This window comes from Telmatherina bonti (genome assembly GCF_933228915.1).
Source record: "Telmatherina bonti genome assembly, chromosome: 20".
In the NCBI taxonomy this organism is placed as follows: Eukaryota; Metazoa; Chordata; class Actinopteri; order Atheriniformes; family Telmatherinidae; genus Telmatherina; species Telmatherina bonti.
This window is the reverse complement of record NC_136618.1, coordinates 34,492,632-34,509,815: the sequence shown is the minus strand read 5'-3', so window position 1 is coordinate 34,509,815 and position 17,184 is coordinate 34,492,632. Positions and strand designations below refer to the sequence as shown.

The following is a 17,184-nucleotide window of genomic DNA, read 5'->3' as shown; positions in this document are numbered from 1 at the left end:
TCTGCATCCAGTCAGTACGTCTGCATCCAGCCAGTACGTCTGTATCCAGTCAGTACGTCTGCATCCAGTCAGTACGTCTGTATCCAGTCAGTACGTCTGCATCCAGTCAGTACGTCTGCATCCAGTCAGTACGTCTGTATCCAGCCAGTACGTCTGTATCCAGTCAGTACGTCTGTATCCAGCCAGTACATCTGCATCCAGCCAGTACGTCTGTATCCAGTCAGTACGTCTGCATCCAGCCAGTACGTCTGCATCCAGCCAGTACGTCTGCATCCAGTCAGTAAGTCTGTATCCAGTCAGTACGTCTGTATCCAGTCAGTAAGTCTGTATCGAGTCAGTAAGTCTGTATCCAGTCAGTACGTCTGTATCCAGCCAGTACGTCTGTATCCAGCCAGTACGTCTGTATCCAGTCAGTACGTCTGTATCCAGCCAGTACGTCTGCATCCAGCCAGTACGTCTGTATCCAGTCAGTACGTCTGCATCCAGCCAGTACGTCTGCATCCAGCCAGTACGTCTGTATCCAGTCAGTACGTCTGCATCCAGTCAGTACGTCTGCATCCAGCCAGTACGTCTGTATCCAGTCAGTACGTCTGTATCCAGCCAGTACGTCTGCATCCAGCCAGTACGTCTGTATCCAGTCAGTACGTCTGCATCCAATCAGTAAGTCTGTATCCAGTCAGTACGTCTGTATCCAGTCAGTAAGTCTGTATCGAGTCAGTAAGTCTGTATCCAGTCAGTACGTCTGCATCCAGTCAGTACGTCTGCATCCAGTCAGTAAGTCTGTATCCAGTCAGTACGTCTGCATCCAATCAGTAAGTCTGTATCCAGTCAGTACGTCTGTATCCAGTCAGTAAGTCTGTATCCAGTCAGTACGTCTGCATCCAGTCAGTACGTCTGCATCCAGTCAGTAAGTCTGTATCCAGTCAGTACGTTTGCATCCAGTCAGTACGTCTGTATCCAGTCAGTAAGTCTGTATCGAGTCAGTACGTCTGCATCCAGTCAGTAAGTCTGTATCCAGTCAGTACGTCTGCATCCAGTCAGTCCGTCTGCATCCAGCCAGTACGTCTGCATCCAGTCAGTACGTCTGCATCCAGTCAGTACGTCTGCATCCAGTCAGTACGTCTGCATCCAGCCAGTACGTCTGCATCCAGTCAGTACATCCAGTCAGTACGTCTGCATCCAGTCAGTACGTCTGTATCCAGTCAGTAAGTCTGTATCCAGTCAGTAAGTCTGTATCCAGTCAGTAAGTCTGTATCCAGTCAGTACGTCTGTATCCAGTCAGTAAGTCTGTATCCAGTCAGTAAGTCTGTATCCAGTCAGTACATCTGCATCCAGTCAGTAAGTCTTTATCCAGTCAGTACATCTGCATCCAGTCAGTACGTCTGTATCCAGTCAGTAAGTCTGTATCCAGTCAGTAAGTCTGTATCCAGTCAGTAAGTCTGTATCCAGTCAGTAAGTCTGTATCCAGTCAGTACATCTGCATCCAGTCAGTACGTCTGCATCCAGTCAGTACGTCTGCATCCAGTCAGTACGTCTGCATCCAGTCAGTACATCCAGTCAGTACGTCTGCATCCAGTCAGTACGTCTGCATCCAGTCAGTACGTCTGCATCCAGTCAGTAAGTCTGTATCCAGTCAGTACGTCTGCATCCAGTCAGTACGTCTGCATCCAGTCAGTACGTCTGTATCCAGTCAGTACGTCTGCATCCAGTCAGTACGTCTGTATCCAGTCAGTAAGTCTGTATCCAGTCAGTACGTCTGTATCCAGTCAGTAAGTCTGTATCCAGTCAGTAAGTCTGTATCCAGTCAGTACGTCTGTATCCAGTCAGTACGTCTGTATCCAGTCAGTACGTCTGCATCCAGTCAGTACGTCTGCATCCAGTCAGTAAGTCTGTATCCAGTCAGTAAGTCTGTATCCAGTCAGTAAGTCTGTATCCAGTCAGTACTTATGTATCCAGTCAGTACGTCTGTATCCAGTCAGTAAGTCTGTATCCAGTTAGTACGTCTGTATCCAGTCAGTAAGTCTGTATCCAGTCAGTAAGTCTGTATCCAGTCAGTACTTATGTATCCAGTCAGTACGTCTGTATCCAGCCAGTACGTCTGCATCCAGTCAGTAAGTCTGTATCAAGTCAGTAAGTCTGTATCCAGTCAGTAAGTCTGTATCCAGTCAGTACGTCTGCATCCAGTCAGTAAGTCTGTATCCAGTCAGTACGTCTACATCCAGTCAGTACGTCTGTATCCAGTCAGTACGTCTGCATCCAGTCAGTAAGTCTGTATCCAGTCAGTACGTCTGCATCCAGTCAGTAAGTCTGCATCCAGTCAGTAAGTCTGTATCCAGTCAGTAAGTCTGTATCCAGTCAGTACGTCTGCATCCAGTCAGTAAGTCTGTATCCAGTCAGTACGTCTGCATCCAGTCAGTAAGTCTGCATCCAGTCAGTAAGTCTGTATCCAGTCAGTACGTCTGCATCCAGTCAGTACGTCTGCATCCAGTCAGTAAGTCTGTATCCAGTCAGTACGTCTGCATCCAGTCAGTAAGTCTGTATCCAGTCAGTACGTCTGCATCCAGTCAGTACGTCTGCATCCAGTCAGTAAGTCTGTATCCAGTCAGTACGTCTGCATCCAGTCAGTAAGTCTGTATCCAGTCAGTACGTCTGCATCCAGTCAGTACGTCTGTATCCAGTCAGTACGTCTGCATCCAGTCAGTACGTCTGCATCCAGTCAGTAAGTCTGTATCCAGTCAGTACGTCTGCATCCAGCCAGTACGTCTGTATCCAGCCAGTACGTCTGCATCCAGTCAGTACGTCTGCATCCAGTCAGTAAGTCTGCATCCAGCCTGTACGTCTGTATCCAGTCAGTAAGTCTGTATCCAGTCAGTAAGTCTGTATCCAGTCAGTACGTCTGCATCCAGTCAGTACGTCTGTATCCAGTCAGTACGTCTGTATCCAGTCAGTAAGTCTGTATCCAGTCAGTACGTCTGCATCCAGTCAGTACGTCTGTATCCAGTCAGTAAGTCTGTATCCAGTCAGTAAGTCTGTATCCAGTCAGTACGTCTGCATCCAGTCAGTACGTCTGTATCCAGTCAGTACGTCTGTATCCAGTCAGTAAGTCTGTATCCAGTCAGTACGTCTGCATCCAGTCAGTACGTCTGTATCCAGTCAGTACGTCTGTATCCATTCAGTAAGTCTGTATCCAGTCAGTAAGTCTGTATCCAGTCAGTAAGTCTGTATCCAGTCAGTAAGTCTGTATCCAGCCAGTACGTCTGTATCCTGTCAGTACGTCTGTATCCAGTCAGTAAGTCTGTATCCAGTCAGTACGTCTGCATCCAGTCAGGACGTCTGTGTCCAGTCAGTACATCTGCATCCAGCCAGTAAGTCTGTATCCAGTCAGTACATCCAGCCAGTAAGTCTGCATCCAGCCAGTACGTCTGCATCCAGCCAGTAAGTCTGCATCCAGTCAGTACATCCAGTCAGTAAGTCTGCATCCAGTCAGTACGTCTGCATCCAGCCAGTACGTCTGTATCCAGCCAGTAAGTCTGCATCCAGTCAGTACATCCAGTCAGTAAGTCTGCATCCAGCCAGTACGTCTGCATCCAGTCTGTACATCCAGTCAGTAAGTCTGCATCCAGTCAGTACGTCTGCATCCAGCCAGTACGTCTGCATCCAGTCAGTAAGTCTGCATCCAGTCAGTAAGTCTGCATCCAGTCAGTACGTCTGCATCCAGCCAGTAAGTCTGCATCCAGTCAGTAAGTCTGCATCCAGTCAGTACGTCTGCATCCAGCCAGTACGTCTGCATCCAGTCAGTAAGTCTGCATCCAGTCAGTACGTCTGCATCCAGTCAGTACGTCTGCATCCAGTCAGTACATCCAGTCAGTACGTCTGTATCCAGTCAGTACGTCTGCATCCAGTCAGTACGTCTGCATCCAGTCAGTACGTCTGCATCCAGTCAGTACGTCTGTATCCAGTCAGTACGTCTGCATCCAGCCAGTACGTCTGCATCCAGTCAGTACGTCTGCATCCAGTCAGTACATCCAGTCAGTACGTCTGTATCCAGCCAGTACGTCTGCATCCAGTCAGTACGTCTGCATCCAGTCAGTACGTCTGCATCCAGTCAGTACATCCAGTCAGTACGTCTGCATCCAGCCAGTACGTCTGCATCCAGTCAGTACATCCAGTCAGTACGTCTGTATCCAGCCAGTACGTCTGCATCCAGTCAGTACGTCTGCATCCAGTCAGTACGTCTGCATCCAGTCAGTACATCCAGTCAGTACGTCTGCATCCAGTCAGTACGTCTGCATCCAGTCAGTACATCCAGTCAGTACGTCTGTATCCAGCCAGTACGTCTGCATCCAGTCAGTACGTCTGCATCCAGTCAGTACGTCTGCATCCAGTCAGTACATCCAGTCAGTACGTCTGCATCCAGCCAGTACGTCTGCATCCAGTCAGTACGTCTGCATCCAGTCAGTACATCCAGTCAGTACGTCTGCATCCAGCCAGTACGTCTGCATCCAGTCAGTACGTCTGCATCCAGTCAGTACGTCTGCATCCAGTCAGTACGTCTGCATCCAGTCAGTACATCCAGTCAGTACGTCTGCATCCAGTCAGTACGTCTGCATCCAGTCAGTACGTCTGCATCCAGTCAGTACATCCAGTCAGTACGTCTGCATCCAGCCAGTACGTCTGCATCCAGTCAGTACGTCTGCATCCAGTCAGTACATCCAGTCAGTACGTCTGCATCCAGTCAGTACATCCAGTCAGTACGTCTGCATCCAGCCAGTACGTCTGCATCCAGTCAGTACGTCTGCATCCAGTCAGTACATCCAGTCAGTACGTCTGCATCCAGCCAGTACGTCTGCATCCAGTCAGTACGTCTGCATCCAGCCAGTACGTCTGCATCCAGCCAGTACGTCTGCATCCAGTCAGTACGTCTGCATCCAGTCAGTACGTCTGCATCCAGTCAGTACGTCTGCATCCAGTCAGTACGTCCAGTCAGTACGTCTGCATCCAGCCAGTACGTCTGCATCCAGTCAGTACGTCTGCATCCAGTCAGTACGTCTGCATCCAGTCAGTACGTCTGCATCCAGTCAGTACGTCCAGTCAGTACGTCTGCATCCAGTCAGTAAGTCTGCATCCAGTCAGTACATCCAGTCAGTACGTCTGCATCCAGTCAGTACATCCAGTCAGTAAGTCTGCATCCAGTCAGTACATCCAGTCAGTAAGTCTGCATCCAGTCAGTACATCCAGTCAGTACGTCTGCATCCAGCCAGTACGTCTGCATCCAGCCAGTACGTCTGCATCCAGTCAGTACGTCTGCATCCAGTCAGTACATCCAGTCAGTACGTCTGTATCCAGTCAGTAAGTCTGTATCCAGTCAGTAAGTCTGTATCCAGTCAGTAAGTCTGTATCCAGTCAGTACGTCTGTATCCAGTCAGTACGTCTGTATCCAGTCAGTACGTCTGCATCCAGTCAGTACGTCTGCATCCAGTCAGTAAGTCTGTATCCAGTCAGTAAGTCTGTATCCAGTCAGTAAGTCTGTATCCAGTCAGTACTTATGTATCCAGTCAGTACGTCTGTATCCAGTCAGTAAGTCTGTATCCAGTTAGTACGTCTGTATCCAGTCAGTAAGTCTGTATCCAGTCAGTAAGTCTGTATCCAGTCAGTACTTATGTATCCAGTCAGTACGTCTGTATCCAGCCAGTACGTCTGCATCCAGTCAGTAAGTCTGTATCAAGTCAGTAAGTCTGTATCCAGTCAGTAAGTCTGTATCCAGTCAGTACGTCTGCATCCAGTCAGTAAGTCTGTATCCAGTCAGTACGTCTGCATCCAGTCAGTAAGTCTGTATCCAGTCAGTACGTCTGCATCCAGTCAGTAAGTCTGTATCCAGTCAGTACGTCTGCATCCAGTCAGTAAGTCTGCATCCAGTCAGTAAGTCTGTATCCAGTCAGTAAGTCTGTATCCAGTCAGTACGTCTGCATCCAGTCAGTAAGTCTGTATCCAGTCAGTACGTCTGCATCCAGTCAGTAAGTCTGTATCCAGTCAGTACGTCTGCATCCAGTCAGTACGTCTGCATCCAGTCAGTAAGTCTGTATCCAGTCAGTAAGTCTGCATCCAGTCAGTAAGTCTGTATCCAGTCAGTACGTCTGCATCCAGTCAGTACGTCTGCATCCAGTCAGTAAGTCTGTATCCAGTCAGTACGTCTGCATCCAGTCAGTAAGTCTGTATCCAGTCAGTACGTCTGCATCCAGTCAGTACGTCTGCATCCAGTCAGTAAGTCTGTATCCAGTCAGTACGTCTGCATCCAGTCAGTAAGTCTGTATCCAGTCAGTACGTCTGTATCCAGTCAGTACGTCTGCATCCAGTCAGTACGTCTGCATCCAGTCAGTAAGTCTGTATCCAGTCAGTACGTCTGCATCCAGCCAGTACGTCTGCATCCAGTCAGTAAGTCTGCATCCAGCCTGTACGTCTGTATCCAGTCAGTAAGTCTGTATCCAGTCAGTAAGTCTGTATCCAGTCAGTACGTCTGCATCCAGTCAGTACGTCTGTATCCAGTCAGTACGTCTGTATCCAGTCAGTAAGTCTGTATCCAGTCAGTACGTCTGCATCCAGTCAGTACGTCTGTATCCAGTCAGTAAGTCTGTATCCAGTCAGTAAGTCTGTATCCAGTCAGTACGTCTGCATCCAGTCAGTACGTCTTTATCCAGTCAGTACGTCTGTATCCAGTCAGTAAGTCTGTATCCAGTCAGTACGTCTGCATCCAGTCAGTACGTCTGTATCCAGTCAGTACGTCTGTATCCATTCAGTAAGTCTGTATCCAGTCAGTAAGTCTGTATCCAGTCAGTAAGTCTGTATCCATTCAGTAAGTCTGTATCCAGTCAGTACGTCTGTATCCTGTCAGTACGTCTGTATCCAGTCAGTAAGTCTGTATCCAGTCAGTACGTCTGCATCCAGTCAGGACGTCTGTGTCCAGTCAGTACATCTGCATCCAGCCAGTAAGTCTGTATCCAGTCAGTACATCCAGCCAGTAAGTCTGCATCCAGCCAGTACGTCTGCATCCAGCCAGTAAGTCTGCATCCAGTCAGTACATCCAGTCAGTAAGTCTGCATCCAGTCAGTACGTCTGCATCCAGCCAGTACGTCTGCATCCAGCCAGTACGTCTGTATCCAGCCAGTAAGTCTGCATCCAGTCAGTACATCCAGTCAGTAAGTCTGCATCCAGCCAGTACGTCTGCATCCAGTCTGTACATCCAGTCAGTAAGTCTGCATCCAGTCAGTACGTCTGCATCCAGCCAGTACGTCTGCATCCAGTCAGTAAGTCTGCATCCAGTCAGTAAGTCTGCATCCAGTCAGTACGTCTGCATCCAGCCAGTAAGTCTGCATCCAGTCAGTAAGTCTGCATCCAGTCAGTACATCCAGTCAGTAAGTCTGCATCCAGTCAGTACGTCTGCATCCAGCCAGTACGTCTGCATCCAGCCAGTACGTCTGCATCCAGTCAGTAAGTCTGCATCCAGTCAGTACGTCTGCATCCAGCCAGTACGTCTGCATCCAGTCAGTACGTCTGCATCCAGTCAGTAAGTCTGCATCCAGTCAGTACGTCTGCATCCAGTCAGTACGTCTGCATCCAGTCAGTAAGTCTGCATCCAGTCAGTACGTCTGTATCCAGTCAGTAAGTCTGTATCCAGCCAGTACGTCTGCATCCAGTCAGTACGTCTGCATCCAGTCAGTACGTCTGCATCCAGTCAGTACATCCAGTCAGTACGTCTGCATCCAGCCAGTACGTCTGCATCCAGCCAGTACGTCTGCATCCAGTCAGTACGTCTGCATCCAGTCAGTACATCCAGTCAGTACGTCTGCATCCAGCCAGTACGTCTGCATCCAGCCAGTACGTCTGCATCCAGTCAGTACGTCCAGTCAGTACGTCTGCATCCAGTCAGTAAGTCTGCATCCAGTCAGTACATCCAGTCAGTACGTCTGCATCCAGTCAGTACGTCTGCATCCAGCCAGTACGTCTGCATCCAGCCAGTACGTCCAGTCAGTACGTCTGCATCCAGTCAGTAAGTCTGCATCCAGTCAGTACATCCAGCCAGTACGTCTGCATCCAGTCAGTAAGTCTGCATCCAGTCAGTACATCCAGCCAGTACGTCTGCATCCAGTCAGTACGTCTGCATCCAGCCAGTACGTCTGCATCCAGCCAGTACGTCTGCATCCAGTCAGTACGTCTGCATCCAGTCAGTACGTCCAGTCAGTACGTCTGCATCCAGTCAGTAAGTCTGCATCCAGTCAGTACATCCAGTCAGTACGTCTGCATCCAGTCAGTACATCCAGTCAGTAAGTCTGCATCCAGTCAGTACATCCAGTCAGTAAGTCTGCATCCAGTCAGTACATCCAGCCAGTACGTCTGTATCCAGTCAGTAAGTCTGCATCCAGTCAGTACATCCAGCCAGTACGTCTGTATCCAGTCAGTAAGTCTGTATCCAGTTAGTACGTCTGTATCCAGTCAGTAAGTCTGCATCCAGTCAGTAAGTCTGCATCCAGCCAGTACGTCTGCATCCAGTCAGTACGTCTGCATCCAGTCAGTAAGTCTGTATCCAGCCAGTACGTCTGCATCCAGTCAGTAAGTCTGCATCCAGTCAGTACGTCTGCATCCAGTCAGTAAGTCTGTATCCAGTCAGTACGTCTGCATCCAGTCAGTAAGTCTGCATCCAGTCAGTACGTCTGCATCCAGCCAGTACGTCTGCATCCAGCCAGTACGTCTGCATCCAGTCAGTACGTCTGCATCCAGTCAGTACGTCTGCATCCAGTCAGTACATCCAGCCAGTACGTCTGCATCCAGCCAGTACGTCTGCATCCAGTCATTAAGTCTGTATCCAGTCAGTACGTCTGCATCCAGTCAGTAAGTCTGTATCCAGTCAGTACATCCAGCCAGTACGTCTGCATCCAGCCAGTATTGTAATGTAGTAGTTGTAACGTGATCTATCACACCTGAGATCAGTCTTGCTGATAGAAGCTGTTTCTATATTTAGACACAGCTGTCACAGCTGGGATCCTCCAGATGTGGTGTCCAAGTCCTGAATGGCACATGTTGCCGATTATAGGTCTATCTCAGGTCAGTGCACGATTCTTTTATTTAGTAAAACAGTTTTCTGTTCTCCGAGCTGTGAGCTGGTGAGTTTTTAGACTGCTGGCTTGTTGGTGGGTCAGTTTAAGGAATTCTTTACTACTAGTTTACATTACTACTGGCAGACTGGGATCTTGGTAGATCTGACCAGTAGAGGAGGTGGTGGGCTGCAATGAGCTTACCACGGAGTAGATTTCACAAGCGGTTTCTCTCTCACTCTGATGAGGGTCACAGTAGAGACGCAGCTTCTGAATCTCCACCTGCACCAAACCAAAGTCAACACTTTCACCATGACAGTAAACCACTGCTGATGTGCTCTTCTGATGACTCTTTTTATTTTCTGCATGTTGTGTCAAAGCTTTGAAATCATAACCTGAAAGAACAAAGTGCATATTTTTATTTTAGTTGTTATTTATTCTGAAACCTTTGTGTGTTCTCAGCCGTACAGTCAGGTTTGTAGTCATGGAGTTCTTCTGGACTCTGGACTCAGACTAAAACGTTTCACTGAGGTCTTTGGACCTGAGGACCCCCGGAAGTTGCTGCCTAGCCATGAACTTAATCTAGATGACATTGACCTGGCTTGCAGTACTACAGTAAGGAACCTTGGAGTTATTTGGGAGCAGAATACATCTGTTGACATACATATCAGACATGTTTCTAGCACCACCTTCTTTAAACTGTGTGATATTCCTAAAATAAGAAGCATCCTCCCTCAGAGCCTGGCAGAAAACAAGTCGACTGAACTTGTTACTTCAGAGTGCTGTGATTCTATCCTCTTTTTGTTGTCTCCCTGTGAAATCCAGACACATCTAAAGCTGTGAGTGAACAGGCTCCATGTAGTTCAAGCTGCACGGTTTCTGGCTATTGTCCTCTGGTACGTATGCAGAGCTTCTGCAAAAGGCTTTTTAACAGCCAGAGTGTGCCGACGTCTCAGCTGCTGTGTGATGTAGAGATGGATAGATTCAATCACTCACAGGCACCGTGACGTCCGTCCCCCTCTTCTTTGCAACCTGTGTCTTTCCATTGATGTAAATGGGCTCCATGGGCTCCAACATGACTTCCTGGATCAGTTGATCATCGAAGAAACTGGTGATCTGTCGAGGCCTCACCAGGACTTTAAGCTGATGCCATTTCCCATCAAACAGCGCCTGCAGGGAGAAGGTGATGATGAATGCGTCCTTATTTCCAGATTATCTCAAACATAATGAGCCATAGAGCGAGTGTTTGGTAATGAACAAAGTTGGACGTGGAAACAATGGTCACGTTAAGTTTCTTTCTGTTTGTGTTGGCATGTCCACACGTGTGCTTAATATAATCTTATTCTGTCAGCCACTGTGCTGCAGCATGGTGAGAAATTGTCTAATTTCACCTCAGTGGTCTACAGAGCAGCTTTGTTGGTCCAAACAGGCCAAGGTTTCTCACTGAAAGTGCATAAAAGACCTTCCCTCTGTGTTTTTTATTCTATTCGAGACACTGACAAGAAGGATTTTATGTTGTTAAAACAGGCTGCAGACTTTTGTTTTTCTAACATTTGTGATCTTTTCAGTGAAAAAGATGTCCCTTGACTGAAAAACACGGCTCTAATCTGATGCTGTTAGTGAGTCCAAACGTGTGTTCCCAAAAGGCTCCACAAATAGCTTCAACCAGTAAACTATTAAGACCAAGAAGAGCTTCCCTTTCCATCACAAACGTTGTCAAACCCTGCTGAGGAAGGGAGGAACAGAGCATCTATTGTCTCTCTGAGGTTGAGCCTTAGCCTCAGCCGTCATTTCAACATGACAGATTACAGCGTTTCTTCCTCGTCCCACATCAAACCAAATCAAATCAAACATGTGCAAACACAAATTCTAAATAATGACTACCATGGTCAACACCCCATGCTGAAGTGTAGGTGGGTGCTGGGACAGGGGGCCCTTTTCAGGAAAAACCAACCTGGCAATTCCCACAGTAATTATTAGCTGGCACGCCACTGGAAACAGGGTTCTTCTCCAAGTTCAACACTCAAACCAACTGGTTTCCACTGCAGGAGTGGGTCAGAATAGAAACATTTCCTTACAGCGTTGTCCTGACTCGTGTCACATCGCATCTTCGTCGGTTCAGCAGAGTGCTGAGTGGAACAAGACGGGATGTTGCTGTCTTGACTCAAGACTTATTCACAGCAGCTAACAGGAGAGAAGAGCTGGAATGCATCACCATACAGTTTTATTTAAACCACACACTGAGTTATTCCTGAATTAATGTTTGTTTATTCATTTTCTATATCGCCTAGTCAGCAAGCAGCGGGTGAAAGGCCGGGATAGGTCCCCAGTCCATCACAGGGGACTGAACAAGTGGTTGTGACTCCAGAACTGGTCATTCTGGTTCCACCCGACACTTTGCACACTTTGAAACAGCACAAAGACAAAAAGAAAGAATGAAACCATGGAAATCATGAATGAATGAAAATGACAAATATTTTATGAATCCCAGAGGAACGTGTAATGTAGAGGCTTTTTGTTGGTTGTTTGTTTCATATTTGTTGTTGTTTTTTGGATTAAAACAATATTTAGAAGGTATTGCCTCCTTCCAGAGGGCGATGCCTGCTGCTGGTAGGAAGGATTTTTGGGACCTGGTCTTGCTTTGGACTTGATGAAGCCTCACACCAGGACCAGTTTCTGGGATAATTGATGTTAAAATTCTGTAATGTTTGACCAAAGGGAGCAGATACAAGCTAAGAACAGGCGGAGGAATTGGCCCGGAGGGGACACTACCTGTGATGATGTTGAATACCTTCTGATTCATCGTTTTGAAATGCTTAAAGGACAATTCCACTGCTTTCTGGGAGACCTTTGCCACATCAGGCCCTGTTCTGAGTCCATTAGGTCCAGAGAAAGTAGTCAAAGTAGTTTAGTAAAGAAACACAAGCTGTTTCTTTTTCCCACAACTACAATGATTAACTTCATAACCAGTTCCACTGTGTGGCATCTTCACTCAGCTCTGCTAGCTGGCAGTAGCCGGGATGAGTCATTGGGGACGAGGTGATTCATGAGTAAATACAGTGATTTTTAAAGGTGTCGCTCAGCACAACACTGCTTTCTTTTTAAGCAGCAGTCCTTCCTCGTCCCACTGCCAGACCATCAGATGTTTCTCCTGAACCGGCTCAGCTCTGCTTAGTGCTTTCTGGACTTATGATGGTTCCTGCCCTTCTTTCTCTGGATGGTTGTTCTGGTAACGGAAGGAACACTGGACATGAGAGGTGGTCTGGCTGAGTTAACGTATGTCGTTTTGTTAAACCCCAGGTCTATTCCAGCCCTCACCACATGCTTCCTGTCACCTGTGACTCTCGTGAGTATAAGATGTCAACACGCCCACTGGTACGTCCCAACACTACTGAATTCCTGCATCTCCTAATCCAACTCAAAACTGATTCATCTACAAGTCAGCCAGGTAGATGAGCATCCATTGTCTAACGGTCAGCTGCAGAACAGGAGCAAAGTTTAACACTGGATTCTGCAGCTGAACATTGTTTTTTAGATTTATTTTGTTGTTTCAGTTTCAGCTAAAGAACAACCAACCTGGAAACCAGTTTTGAAGATGACTTTCTGCTCCCTCTTGATTGTGCTGGTGGTGGTGAAGATGATGCTTTTGTCTCTTCCATTCAGTGTCACTGCAGCTTGGATTTCCTTATCCTTTGACAACACTCTCCAAAGATCAAAAATCATCTTGCTGGAAGTCCCCTTCAGACGCAGAGTGGCTACGAATACATACGATGGAGGAAGACCCTCAGGGAAAATGTCTCTGATGGGGTCAAAGTAAACATCTTGATGTGACAGCTGCTACAGGATCCAGTCAAACATAAGCAGGAAGACCGTGGGATACCTGGTGTTTTCAGTAATTTCTGAGGCGGCTGTAAGAGCGAAGGCTGACTCCGAAACCAGAGAGCCGGTGATCTTCTGTGCTTTCGTCTGAATGTTCATGCCCACCATCAGCTCAAAGCCTTTCTCGTCACGAGACGCCACGGGGATCCGTGTGGGACAAACCGACTCTGAGGATACAAGAAACAGTCTGTAAGACAGCCATCCTCTAACTTTACATTCTCTTACGATAAACTGACTCAGAAATGTTGATGAAATGCAACTAATTTATGGGAAAATGTAAAACAAAGCACTTCCATTGAAAGAAGGGTACATCAGTGTCTCCTTCATGTCACCGTCCTCTTTACAAGCTCCATCTGTTCAATGACTTCACAGAAATATATGATCAGTGCATGTAGTCATGTAGACGTGGTGATGATGACATGCTGAAGGTCAAACTGAGCATCAGGATGAGGAAGAAAGGAGGTTTACTGGACTCTGGCATGCTGCTGGTCTGAGTGTTTGCTGGGATTTCACATCTCTGGTGTTTCCAGAGAAGGTCTGAAGAAGAGAAAACATCCAGCAGCAGTTTGTCTGGACCAGAATGTCTGGTTGATATCAGAGGAAACTGGGCAGACTGGTTGCAGAAAGACAACTGGAAGTCAGGTAAACACTGTTAGAGACAACGCTGGAGGCAGCAGTGGTTCAGCACCACTGTGCTCAGCAGGGTACAGTGGTTCGAACCTACTTAAGACACTTCAGCATTCCTGCAGCGTTTGCATTGATTGGTGGTTGGAACAGATGGGCTGCCACCTTTCCGTCATGGCAGCTGTGGCTTTATGTGAATCTCTGAGGAACGTTTCAGGAGAATAGATTTTATTTTTATGTAATAAATTTTATCAACTTACTCTTTAACCTCTTTATTCACACTGGGTCGCCTGCAATCCAGTAGTGCACCTTTATCACCATCACCATTAGCATACAAAGTACATTTACAATGTTTCTGATGTAGCCAGAGCGAAGTTTACGACTTGGTCCTTTTGTTGCAGTCAGCCTCAACATCACAGCATGAGGCAGCAGAGCAGTCAGATCTACATACATATAGCTGACATTTTTTATCTGATTTTATTTTGATTGATTTTGGTTGATTGTAATTATTTTCCTTTTAGTTGTGGTATTTTATCTTTAAATTGTCTTCTTACCTGTTATTTGGTCTGTTTTTGTTTTGGACATTGTGACACTTTGGTCAACTTTGTTGTTTTTATAGTGCATTATAAATAAAGTTGCATTGCATATCAGTGCAAATGAAACACTTCTTATCAGTGGAATTTGTCCTGGGAAACAAACAAACAAACAATCTGTCATCAGATCAGGAACATCTCCATTATAAATGAGGGCAGGCCTAAAGTTGCTTCCAGAGCTTGTGTTCGACACCTCCAACCCACCTCAGAGTTGTCTTAATCATTGGTGTCCAGCTGATTCATGCAGGCACATTATGTGTGACAGGATCATTGCATCAAGATGAACGGTACAGGAGATTTTGGCACATTTTTGGGAGCATTGTGTTGCTCCCAGAATTACCATCCTTACAAGTTATTCTGCGTCGTAAAGGCGACTCATCAGGATTTTTTACTGGACCTCGTACCTTCACAGAGCTTCTGCTCCATGGAGTTTCTGATACGGTCAATGGTGGTGTAGTCCTCCGCATACAGGACATAGGTAGACGACGGTTTGTTGGCAATGGACACCAGCTCTGAGGTGAAGATCTCACTGCCGACTCCCACAGTGAACATTGTAATGTCCTGTGCTCGTGCCTCCATGCTGGCATCCACCTGAGGAAAAGCGGGAGGTGGTGGTGAGAGGGAGTGTCTGACAGAGAGGTGGACCTGGAGGACTTCTTTAATGGCTGCTGAAGCTTGATCAGACTTACCACATCATCCTGAGACTTGCCATCAGTCACCACCACAGCGATGCGGTTCTTCACCTGGCTTGCCCGCTGGGAAGATGCAAACACATGGTCCACAGCAAACTTGATGGCCCGTCCAGTCTGCACAGAGCACATCAGGAAACATTAATGACCTGGTGGAAAAACTGCAGGTAAAGTCCCCTGTTTACCAGTGACACAGTGCAAAAGAAGCAACCTTAACATATCAAATGGGAAGCTTTTATTACTGCAGCAAACTGCAAGCAGACACAGCTGTGGAGTTCAGAGGGATGCATATGCAGCTCCTGTTTTGGTTGTGGTGCATGTGTGGTTGCAATGCTGCAGATGCACATGTGGGACAGTCTCACGCAACAGCACAAGCATCCCGAACATGTAGCAGCATATCTACAAGAGAACGGCTGGAAAAGAAGAGCGCTGAGGTGTTGACATGATGCAGTCCAGACCTCAGTGGACCTGAGGAAAGCTGAGGAGAAACCAGCACTGCTAACCTTTAAAATGGACAAAAGCAACCTGCAACCAGTAAGGTTGTACAGAAAAGCATTGCTATATATTCAGTTATTTATTTAAGTATTGAAATATGTATTTAGCTTATTGTTCATTTATTATTTATATTAGCTTGTTTATGTATTCATTAATTTCAGCAGTAAAGAGGAAGCATGCTGTCTTGCCTGTGTGTTTCCTCCCATGTAGGAGATGCTCTTTATGGCCTGGATGAGCTCTGCGCCACTCTGGTGCTTCCCCAGAGGTATCTCCAGTTGAGGTGTGCTGCTATACTGGATCACACCCACCTATGACAGAAAAACTTCAATGAAAATGGTCCAAACACTCAGAAGTCTCCTTTTTCTGAGGAAAACTGGCTATGTGACTTTGGATATAAAAATGTTTGCTGGCAGAAATGAGGTGAAAAATAGCCTGTGTTAAGAATAAACTGCAGGTTGGGTCAGTATGAGGTATTACCTGCGTGTACAGAGGACTGATGTCAAACTGGCTGGTGATGTTGATAAGCCATTGTTTGGCTGTCTCAAAGTCATCGGTGCCAACACTCCATGAACCATCAACAACATAAACCAGGTCATTTACAGCTGTGCTGCACCCTGTAAGTACACACACAAACACACAGAGTAGTAAAAAAAAAAACGTTTTTATTATTACTATGCTTGAATGAGTTTGGCTACCTGCTCGAACATCATCTTCCTCTGCAGCCTCCAGCCTCGGGGTCAGCAGCATTAAACTCCATATAGACCAGAGCAACATGGTCGACCTCTGCACAGTCCAACCTGCCCAAATCACAGTTAAACCTTGATGAGCAAGTTATTACCATGCCAAACACTTTATCTAAACACACCTTGTGTTACTGAGAGAGTGTGTTTTTAATCTGTTGATTAAACTCTTCATTTTTCCCAGAGTTCACTGTGGTTTCACAAAACCTACAACATTCCTTTGTGTTCTGCTTTCTGCTCCTAGAGACAACTCTCCCTGTTGTAGCATTTAACTACCACTGGGTGGCAGTATTGCAAAGAAATGTGGGACAATCTTCGCTGCTCATCGTTATGTTGCTGCTTTGGTTTTGCTCTACTGAGAACAATGCAGAGTCCAAACATCTGCAGTCAGCCGCCCTGCCCATTCAGCATTTGACCATCACTTAACAACTGTTCCAAGGGCTTTTGATATTTTCTCTTCTTCAGACCTTCTCTGGAAACACCAGAGATGGTTGTGTTTGAAAATTCCAGTAAATACTCAGACCAACAACTAAAGCTGCACAATTAGTCATTAAAAAATCATCCCAAGTGGTCTTTGGTCCACACCCAAGTGGGAATTAGCATTCACAGAGCATGTTCTAAATTAACCAAACCTACACACAATGCTACATACAACAACTCTCATACAATTGCTCACCCATATGTGCATGCACACATTCGTGGACACTTTATTATAACCCGGGCATGAAAACACTTAACTTTGTAACGTGGAATGTACATGGAGCTGCTTCCAGAGAAAAGCATTTAAAAATCTTTAGCCATTTGGAAGACTTACAGGCTGACATCAATTTATTACAAGAGATTCATATGGCTAAATCTACAATAGATGTTCTCAGAACACCTCAGTTTCCTCATGTATTCCCAGCCTGTTATAACTCTAGACAGAAAGGTGTAGCTATCCTCTTAAATAAGAAAATGAATTTTACCCTAACTGGCACAGGGGCAGACCCTGAAGGTAGAATTATCATCGTCAACTGGTCAATTAGGAATCTTAAAATATGCATTGCTAACGTTGATGGTCCAAATGTTGATGACTCCT

General features: G+C 46.5%; 1 protein-coding gene across 1 annotated transcript in view; it reads right to left on the bottom strand.

Annotated features, from left to right (window-relative positions):
• The window catches only part of LOC306770995 (uncharacterized protein), a gene marked incomplete at both ends in the record, with an annotated part of 195,560 nt that extends 179,420 nt beyond the window's left edge, over positions 1-16,140 (bottom strand). The window contains 9 exons of the mRNA XM_079260015.1: positions 9,291-9,368; positions 10,083-10,256; positions 12,663-12,885; positions 12,967-13,132; positions 14,587-14,773; positions 14,872-14,988; positions 15,555-15,674; positions 15,844-15,980; positions 16,062-16,140. Coding sequence (XP_079116141.1) covers positions 9,291-9,368; positions 10,083-10,256; positions 12,663-12,885; positions 12,967-13,132; positions 14,587-14,773; positions 14,872-14,988; positions 15,555-15,674; positions 15,844-15,980; positions 16,062-16,140 — 1,281 coding nt within the window. The remainder of the gene's footprint in view (positions 1-9,290; positions 9,369-10,082; positions 10,257-12,662; positions 12,886-12,966; positions 13,133-14,586; positions 14,774-14,871; positions 14,989-15,554; positions 15,675-15,843; positions 15,981-16,061) is intronic.
• Between the last annotated feature and the right edge of the window lie 1,044 nt (positions 16,141-17,184).